The following is a 10,122-nucleotide window of genomic DNA, read 5'->3' as shown; positions in this document are numbered from 1 at the left end:
CCCGAGAATGTGACATTTTGATTTCCAAACATGCCAGAAGTGTACATGGTTCCCAACTGTACGAAGTAGGTGAGAAGCAGAAGTCCTGAAGTGTTCATCTTCCAACTTTTCCCAGTCTGTGGTCTGTCTTTGGATCAGCAATAATTGCCTGAACAGCTACTATGGCTTCATTAATTTTTGTCTGTAGTTCTCTGAGCTCTTCTATATGCAGCAATCGCAGAATTTGAGCAGCTTCATTAAGAACTGCATCCCCTGTGTCAAAACCAAGAATATGTTTGTCTAAAGCAACAGGCAAGCCCTCTTTTGTTTGATTTGCCTTAGCAACTGCATCCTGTGTCAGGCGCTCCTGAACCAAAATTCGAATTGCCTTAAGCATTACCAGGTAATCATCATGACGTTGAATCTGAAGCAGGTTCGCCAAAGCCATCACACCAGCCTTAAAATCAGGATTATTTACATCCAAATTGATCAATGGTTCTGCATTTTTAGTTGCATTGTCAGCAGTTTTTGCATTATCAGGTACTAAGTCCTTGTATTTTTCAGCATTATCTCCGTATTCAAGTCTAACAGCTAAACCAAGAAGCCAGTCAATGGCTTCCTGTCGCTCTTGAATCTTGAAAGGACAGTTAACATCTCTGAGATACTTTTCAAAGAACTTGGGCCAATCACTGCTGTGGATGTTTCTTAAATTACCTCTGTCTTCAATCTTGTAGTGTCTGATTTTCTGGTCTTCAAGCCAAACAATGAAGTTTCTAAATTCTGTTTCATCTTTGCAGTTGAAGCCAGAGGGGTTGCGGTAGTCCAGAGCCGTCAGCTTGCGTCGGAACATGGTCCCCGCTTCTCGCTCTGACCCCCGGGCCTCGGCCGGGAGAGGAGAAGCGAGGTGGAGCGGGCGGCGCAGGCACCGGCGATGCGGCGAGAGGGCGGGCTGGCGCTGGGACGCTCTGAAATCTTAGCTATACTTTTTCTTTGTATTTTAACATCTCCGAAATCAAAGTGTTTTGCCATATGTTCAATGGCAGCTTTCTCTCTCTCTCTCTCTCTCTGGTACGATCTCATTCTGTCGCTCAGGCTAGCGTGCAGTGGCACGGTCGCAGGTGACTACAGCCTCAACTTCCTGGCTCAAGTGATTCCTCCCACCTCTGCCTCCTGAGTAGCCAGGACTACAGGCGTATGCCACCGTGCCTGGTAATTATTTTTCTATTTTTTTGTAGAAATGAGGTTTTACCACGTTGGCCAGGCTGGTCTCGAACTCCTGGGTTCAAGTAATCCTCCCACCTTGGCCTCCCAAAGTACTGGGATTACATGCATGAGCCACCATGCCCAGCCAGCTGTTTCTTCCTTAATGATACTTTCTCTTTACTTAAATATGCCATTTGCCTCATTTGGGTTACTGTGAGAGCTACATGCAGTACCATATACACATCACTTAGCACGTGAATAGCCTTGCCTCTTTTTTCACACTCAATCCCAGGAACCATAGTCATCCTTATTGCTGACTCATCTGCTTTCCTTCTCTTAATTATTCTTTTTTCTTTCAATTTTATTTAGTTTTGTTAGTCTCTTTTGCAAGTCAGTGTACATGAATTTTAAAAAAAGTAGTGTTGAAAGATGTGTTAGTTATGACGACCACCAGTTGAAACCATCCAGAATACTAAAAATTAATAATAAATACCAACCTCTTGGGTGAGAGGCCAAGCCCATGCCCACGTTCTTGTACCAAAGGAAAAATAAATGATAACTATCCCAGGCTAATCCCAGGGACACCACTGGAAAAGTAGCTTGAAATCAAGGATTATTTTTCTGGCTGATAGTTGTGGATCACAGATAATCTAAACCTCTTTCTGCTCAGCTGAGCATGATGAGGAGAGACTGCTTTATGTTATTTTAACTTACTGTCTATGATGTCTTTCTTACATGCTTTAACTTCTTTGCTCTCTGGACAGTTATTTTAAACTCATGCTATTTAGTGGCTCAGTAGCTGCTGGAATGAGGATTGGCTAATTCTGCCCATGATTAACAAGGAATTTTAAAAGTTGTTTTCCACTTTTCCTTAGGTGCAGTTCTAGATTCCCTGCTTCCATAGTTTTTCCCTCGTGCTGTATTTCTGGAGCACCCTGATGGTGTCAGGTGGGCGGGGACTACACAAAATGGAAAGGGGCAGAGAGATGTTTGTTTAGTGCTTATCCTGTGTGCCAGATCCTTAATTGAAAGCTGACACACACTATCTCATTTGATCCTGTGATGATACTGTGATCAGATATTATCTCCTTTTTACAAGTGAGGAAGCAATCTTAAAGTGGTTAAGGAACTTGTTCAGTATCACACAGTCAGTAAAAGCTAGATCTGTGATTTCAATGACATCCAGCTGGTTCCAAAGCTCATAATTTTTTCATGAATACTTCCTAAAGTCCTTGATCTATGTCGTTTGTTTGTTCATTTATAACTTCCACCCGTTCATTCTGGGACTTGATCATTTATTCAATCCGCAAACATTTGTCCCTTGGTTGCTCTGTGTCACGTCCTGCACTGAGCCCTTAAGATAGAAAGATTAGTAAGACGTGAGTCTCCCGCTTATATCCTAGTGGAGAATGCAGATAAGCCCACAGTCACACATCATAGGCTTGAATGCCTGCAGAGTCGTGTGTGTGTGTGTGTGTGTGTGTGTGTGTGTGTGTGTGTGTGTGTTTGCATGTGCATTTGTGCAAGCTAGCTGGGGCCTCTCTATGTATATTTTTAGAGATGAAGTCTCGCTCTGTTGCCCAGGCTGGAGTGCAGTGGCGCGATCATGGCTCATTGCAACCTCCACCTCCCAGGTTCAAGCAATTCTCCTGCCTCAGCCTCCCAAGGAGCTGGGACTACAGGCACATGCCACCACATCTGGCTAATTTCTTTTTTTTTTTTTTTTTTTTGTCGGAGTTTCACTCTTGTTACCCAGGCTGGAGTGCAATGGTGCGATCTCGGTTCACCGCAACCTCCACCTCCTGGGTTCAGGCAATTCTCCTGCCTCAGCCCCCTGAGCAGCTGGGACTACAGGCACGTGCCACCATGCCCAGCTAATTTTTTGTATTTTTAGTAGAGACGGGGTTTCACCATGTTGACCAGGATGGTCTCAGTCTCTTGACCTCGTGATCCACCCACCTCGGCCTCCCAAAATGCTGGGATAATTTCTTTTGTATTTTAGTAGAGATGGGGTTTCACTCTGTTGCCCAGGCTGATCTCAAACTCCTGAGCTCAGGCAATCTGCCCACCTCAGCCTCCCAAAGTGCTGGGATTACAGGAGTGAGCCACCATGCCCAGCCGGGACCAGTGTATTTTTTCTCTGAGTAACATTAATATTTATTTGCCTGCTCAAATAAGTTAGCATTCCTATGTCCCTGTTCCTGCCATGTCTCCTTAAATTCTCTCTCCATACTGTAGCCAGTGTGGTTTTTCTCAATCTACATCTACTCACACCATTTTCCTGCTTAAAACTCTTTGAGGGCACTCCATGGTTTCAGGATCAAGTTCAGACCTCTTAGGAAGGCTTACTAGCTTTTTCTTGATCACCCTGTGTCTTCCCCCTCACCTAGTGCTTGATTCAGCCGTATGGAACTTCTGGCCAGATTTTTTTTTCAGCACATCATCTTCTCTGAACCCGTCTTTGATCCAACTAGATTGAACTTCGTGCAAATCTAAGGAATCTAAGAACATGCCTTGGGTCTCTGAGCTCTGGCCCTTTGTCCAAGGATTTTCTCTGCCTGAAACGTCCTTTCTTCACTCCACATCCAACTCCCATGGGGCTTTTTTTTTTTTTTTTATTTGAAACAGAGTTCCACTCTGTTACCCAGGCTGCAGTGCAGTTGTACGATCTCGGTTCACTGCCACCTCCTCCTTGCAGGTTTAAGTGATTCTCCTGCCTCAGCCTCCCAAGTAGTTGGGATTACAGGCATGCACCACCATGCCTTGCTATTTTTGTATTTTTGGTAGAGACTGGATTTCACTATGTTGGCCAGGCTGGTCTCAAACTTCTAGTCTCAAGTGATCTACCTGCCTCGGCCTCCTAAAGTGGTGGGATTACAAGTGTGAGCCACCATGCCTGGCCCCACGGGACCTTCTTGTCTTCCTTCACCATCACCTCCTGTGGGAAATATTCTCTGACTCCAGAGCCTTGCTCAGAGGCCCCACTGAGGGTTCTCATCGTGCATGCCTGACCCGGTTGGAACACTTACCACATAGTTTTACAGCCTCCTGTAGATCTGCCTGTTTCCTCTCAGCCTTATGGGCAGCGCTTGACTTTGTTCTTCATTGAGTGGGTGAATCATAAATTCATATGCCAATATGAGGAAAATAGGAACTGTTAATGCTTTTGTACAAGTGTGCATTGCAAAATATGGTTAAATTTTTTTCTTGTTTTTTTTCATGACTAAGTTGATTGACCTGCACTTGATATGCAAAGGCATGAAAGAATACTGCTTGAAAATTTGGAGAAGCAGCAGCTGTTAGAGAAAGAGGTGAGGGGTGGGAAAGGCAGTCTACAATGTATGGAGATGAGAATCTCTGTTTTGTTCTATAACAAGGCACGTTGTGATTAACAAGTAGGAAACAGAACAGAAGCACACGCATACTAATGCAACAGTGGAAAGATTTCTATCAAAAAACACATCCAGTAGAGAGAGTGACCATTGGGCACATGGAAAGTTTCAACCTAGAGCTTGAAGAGGGGCATAGGGATGATTTTCTTGGTTGCTGTAGAAATTCCACATAGGAGAAGGAGAGGTTGGTAAGGCCCTTGGTGAATTCTTGGCTGCCAGTTGAGGGGTTGGCCATAACTACCCTGGTTATTTGGACATGTGGCAAAATCCTAAACACCCAGGTCCCAAGAATAGTGTTTCCATTTGTGTTTTATCTTCATGGCTTTCTCTTCGGGGGCAGTATATAGTAGATTCCATTTTTGTTTCTAGATGAGCATTAGGGAAAATGTACTGTGGGGTGATAGAGGATGGCTTTATTTTGAAAGTGCAGAGGAAAAATAATGGTGCCACTCTGTAGTGAACAAAGTGTACCACCCTGCAAGTCTGGCTTGCTTGCCTCATACCATCCTGGAGTTCTGGTGAATGAGAAGGTGAAAAACTCTGCAGTTAAAAAAGAAAAAGGAAGAGAACTCCCAAAACAAACCAACAAAAATCTCATCTTTTGAGCTCCTTGGAGTAGGGCATTGAGCGTTTGCAGCTTCCCTTTCATTAATTCCCTGCATGTATCTACAGCCTTTTCCAGACAGCCACATTTTTCCACTGACAAAACATTTAATTCTCTGTGACATTTCTCCATCATTATAAATAGCCGGGAGTTTTTAATCATTTTTTAAGTGCCAAAGCTTTTTTTTTTTTTTTTGCCCAGTGGGGCGATAGCAGTTTGAGCAAAGCCATTTGGATCCTAAAACAAATCGATTGGCAAGTATTACACTCAGCTCTTCAAAGGGAACTGCTGATTTTAGCACGTTAGGAAGTTTCACAAGGGTATAAATACATTTTCATATTTTTCTTCTGTCAGTAGTTTCCATGGCACCAAAGTTTCTGTGTAGCATTCGACGCTCCAGGGTAGCTCCAGTTATCTCTAAGGGTGTCACAAAGTTTTGAAAAAAATATTATCAAAAGGAAATTAGTTTCAATTCACTGTAATTAGAGAGAAATACTAAGTCCTGGTAAGGAGTATTGCAGAGTCACCCAGCCAGTGCCTGAAGTGGCACCTGCTGGTACTTACCTGTGTCATCCCTGAGCCAGGACCCACCTGCAGCTGCAGGCCTATCATTGTCGAATCATCTGGAATGATGCTGTATCGACAGTGCCTTTATCTTCTATTGTACTGATCCTATATCCCTACCTGTTGGTCGATCCTCTTTTGTGTACTGGTGAGTGATGTTCCTTATTTGTAAAAGAGTGAGAAGATTAAACTTAATGAATGTTGATTAGCATCCTCTGCACTGCTTTGAAAATATATATCATAATAAACTCTTCTCAGCTAAAATATGGCATTCCAGCATCATAACTCTGGCCTCCGTTCTATTGCAATTTTTGTGAGTATACTTTATTGCTCCCTATCCCTGGGAGGAATGAAGATACTGAGCTTATTATTTTTTTTAATGTTGTAGGAACATCAACAAATAGTTTTAAAAATGCACCCAGGAAGGTAGAAAAAGTAAATGTTGAAAGAGGGTATAATAATGGACTGAGGACTGTGTTGGCTCTGGGATGAAGTGGGCCCCACTTGGAGGGTTTGCTTGTTAGTTGGTTTTTGTTTCTTACATAACTTTATTGACATATAATTTGTATATCATTAAATTCACCTGTTTAAAGGGTACAGTTCAGTGGTTTTTAATGTATGTACAGAGTTGTATAACTATCACCATGATCTAATCTTAAAATACTTTTTCACCCCCAAACAAACCCCATATCCATTAGTAGTCAGTTCCATTGCTCCTTCCTCCCAGTCCTAGGCAATCTACCTTCTGTCTCTGTGGATTGGCCTATTCTGGCCATTCTGGTATTTATAGAATCATGTAGTATGTGGCCTTTTGTGTGTAGCTTCTTTTACTTAGCACGATGTTTTCCAGGTTCATCTTTATTTTGACAAATAGCAGTAGTTCATTCCTTTTTATTGCTGAATACTGTGAATATAACATATCATCTTGTTTATTCATCAGGTGATGAACATGTGGATTTTTTTCCACTTTTTGGCTATTGTGAATAATGCTGTGATGAATGTTCATGTGCAGGTTGTTGTGTGGACATATGTTTTTGGTTCTTTGAGGTATATACCTAGGAATGGAATTGCTGGGTCATATAATAACTATGTTGAGCCATTTGAGGAACTACCAAACTGTTTTCCAGAGACGGCACCGTTTTAGAATCTCGCCAGCACTCCATGAGGATTCGAATTTCTCCATATCCTTGCTAACACTTGTTATTGTCTGTATGTTTTATTTCAGCCATCTTAGCAGATGTGAAGTGGTAACTCATTTCGGTTTTGATTTGTATTTCCCTAATGGCTAATGACGTGGGACATCTTTTTATGTGCATAATGACTTTTTATATCTTCTTTGGAGAAATGTCTGTTTAAATCCTTTGACCATTAAAAAAATTGAATTATTTGTCTTTTCATTGCTTAATTGTAAGAGCTTTTTATATATTCTGGATACAAGCCTCTTATGGGACATTTGGTTTGCAAATGTTTTCTTCCATTATATAGATTTTACTTTCTTCATGGTGCATTTTGAGGCAAAATGTTTTTAATTTTTTGAAGTTTAATTCATCTATTTTTATTTTTGTTGCTTGTACTTTTGGTGTCGTATCTAAGAAACTGTGGCCTAATCCAAGGTCATGAGAATTTACTCTTATGTTTTCTTCTAAGTATTTGGTAGGTTTAGCTCTTATATTTAGGTTTATAATGCATTTTGAACTAATTTTCGTATATGGTGTGAGGTAGGTATTGTTTTACACATGGATATCAATCGTTCCAGCACCACTCATTGAAAAGACTATTCTTTCCTCATTGAATTGTCTTGGTGTTCTTGTTGAAAATCAATTGACCATAAATGTAAGGGTTTACTTTTGGACTCTCAGTTCTATTACATTGATCTAATATGTCCATCTTTATGCCACTGGGACATTGTAGTATAGTGTACCGTAGCTTTATAGTAGGTTTTTGTTTGTTTGGTTTTGGCTTTTTTTTCCAGACAAGGTCTCATTCTTTTGTCCAAGCAGAAGTGCAGTGGTGTGATCATGGCTTACTGCAGCCTTGACCTCTCGGGCTCAAGTGATCCTCCCTCCTCACCCTCCAGAGTAGCTGGGACTGCAGGCACATGCCACCTCATGCATCCAGTATTTTGTGTGTGTTTGTTTTTTGGTAGAGATGGGGGTTTTGCCATGTTGCCAAGGCTGGTCTCAAACTCTTGAGTTCAAGCTATCCACCTGCCTCTGCCTCCTAAAGTCCTGGGATTATAGGAATGAGCCACCATGCCCTGGCCTATAGTAAGTTTTAAAATTCAGGAAGTTAGAGTTCTCTGACTTTGTTCTTCTTTTTCCAGATTGTTTTGGCTATTCCATGTCCTTGAAAGAAGGTTTTAATGCTAGTGAACCACTTCCACTCAGGATTCTGGCTGCAGGAAGAAGTGGGCAGTGTTGGTGAATGGGCAGAGTACTGCTACAGTGTGATTTAGTGATTTGTTAGGTGTTTCCATAAGTTTCTTGCATTTTTTAAAGAGACTATGTCTTGCTATGTTGCCCAGGCTGGTTTCCAATTCCTGGGCTCAAGGAATCCTCCTACCTCAGCCTCACGAGTATCTGGGACTACATGCATCTCACTGCACCTGGCTGAGTTTCTTGTATTCAGAGTGAAATCTTTTTGAACACAACTACCATTACTGCCTCACAACTTCTCATGGCCCAATGAAGCCAAAGGCCCTTCTCAGAACCTTTTTTTTTAATTCTCAGAGTTGTGATTCCAGCATCTTCCCTGTCTCTTGCACCTGTGCACCCTCTTGAAATCTTCCTCCATGTCACCCTTGACGATAAATTTAGCCACTTCGTTGGTTTTCCAGGTCATGCAGTCATGCCAAGCATTTTGCAACATTGGTAAACTTTATGAAGATTAAGGGGTCCCTTGGAGTAGTCATGTGGGGCATAGCATTCTTCCATCTTAATCACCCTTTCTTCTCTCTCTCCTCATTCCCTTCATTCCATATCTCCCGATTCCTATCTGCAATTCTTGATGCTCAGTTACTTAGAACAGCTTTATTCCAAATGTGGCACATATACACCATGGAATATCATGCAGCCATCAAAAACGATGAGTTCATGTCCTTTGTAGGGACATGGATGAACCTGGAAACCATCATTCTCAGCAAACTGACACAAGAACAGAAAATCAAACACTGCATGTTCTCACTCATAGGCGGGTGTTGAACAATGGGAACACATGGACACAGGGAGAGGAGCATCACACACTGAGGTCTGTGGGTGGGAACTAGGGGAGGGACACCAGGGGTTGGGAAGTTGGGGAGGGATAACATGGGGAGAAATGCCAGATATAGGTGATGGGGAGGAAGGCAGCAAACCACATTGCCATGTATGTACCTATGCAACAGTCCTGCATGTTCTTCACATGTACCCCAAAACCTAAAACGCAATAAAATGTAGATTTAAAAAAAAAACAACAGCTTTATTCCTTCTTAGAAGTCTCATTCAGGCTTTGAAGAAAACAACTTCTAGCCTACTGAGCTCATCAGAGCCTTTACCAACAGTGGAGGTTTTCTCTAAGGCCCCTTCCTGGAAGGTGTCTCCTTCCTTCCTGCTAAGAGAAAAAACATCTCTTTGGAGAGATTCACCTTATTAATTGCTGTGGCTTTCCTCTTTTCCCGCCATGCCTCTACTTACCCCCTGGCTGTTTTCAGTTTGAGAAACAGGGCTTTCTCTGGACTTGGTGCCCCAGCTTCCAGTGTGTGATCATGAACATGAGTAGGGGCTGCCTTTGGAGCCTTGTTCTTGTTAATCCCACACATAGTTATTGCATGCCTATTAGGGTACCCCCAAAATCAAGGATTTGGGGAAATGAAAGAGGAATAACCAGAGTCCCTACCTTCAAAGAGCTTCCATTTAGTGGGAAAGCAGGAGGCAAGTGGAAATTTTAATGTAGATTATTAAGTGCTGTAGGGTCAAACCCAGATGCTGAAGAAGCACCTAGGAAGGGCATCTGACCCAATCTTGGGAGAACAGGAAATACTTCCTGGAGGAGGTGATGTCCAAGACAAGTCTTAGAGGTTGCATAGGAGTTGTCAGGACATTGAAAGGAGGAAGAGAGAAAGACATGAGTGAAGGCTCATTGGTGAGAGGAACTATCAGCAGTTTAAAGTGGCCTGATTATAGTTATCTTCCCAAAGGCCCTATCTTATCGTCTCATTCCTTTGCTCAGCAGTCTACCATAGTGCCTGCCTTTTGCCTAAAGACTGTGGTCTCTGCTTTTGAGCATGGCATTCAAAGGCTTTTCACCATTTGGTCTCATATGCACACTCCCTTCTAGTCATACAGGATTAGTCCCCATTCCCTGACCATTTTCCTCATTTTCCCCTCTTGGCTAATTATATAT

General features: G+C 42.4%; 1 protein-coding gene across 1 annotated transcript; it reads right to left on the bottom strand.

Moving 5' to 3' along the window:
* Positions 1-6: 6 nt before the first annotated feature.
* On the bottom strand, positions 7-946 carry LOC108305783 (RNA transcription, translation and transport factor protein-like). The gene has a single exon (XM_037739262.1). The coding sequence runs from the start codon at positions 827-829 to the stop codon at positions 95-97; it is 735 nt and encodes a 244-aa protein (XP_037595190.1). The 5' UTR covers positions 830-946; the 3' UTR covers positions 7-94.
* Between the last annotated feature and the right edge of the window lie 9,176 nt (positions 947-10,122).

This window comes from Cebus imitator, unplaced genomic scaffold (assembly GCF_001604975.1).
Source record: "Cebus imitator isolate Cc_AM_T3 unplaced genomic scaffold, Cebus_imitator-1.0 Scaffold66, whole genome shotgun sequence".
Lineage (NCBI taxonomy): Eukaryota > Metazoa > Chordata > Mammalia > Primates > Cebidae > Cebus > Cebus imitator.
This window is presented reverse-complemented; position numbering and strand designations above follow the sequence as displayed.

Coding starts and splice junctions, on each gene's coding strand:
- LOC108305783 (XM_037739262.1), bottom strand. CDS start 829: ATGTTCCGACGCAAGCTGACGGCTCTGGACTACCGCAACCCCTCTGGC.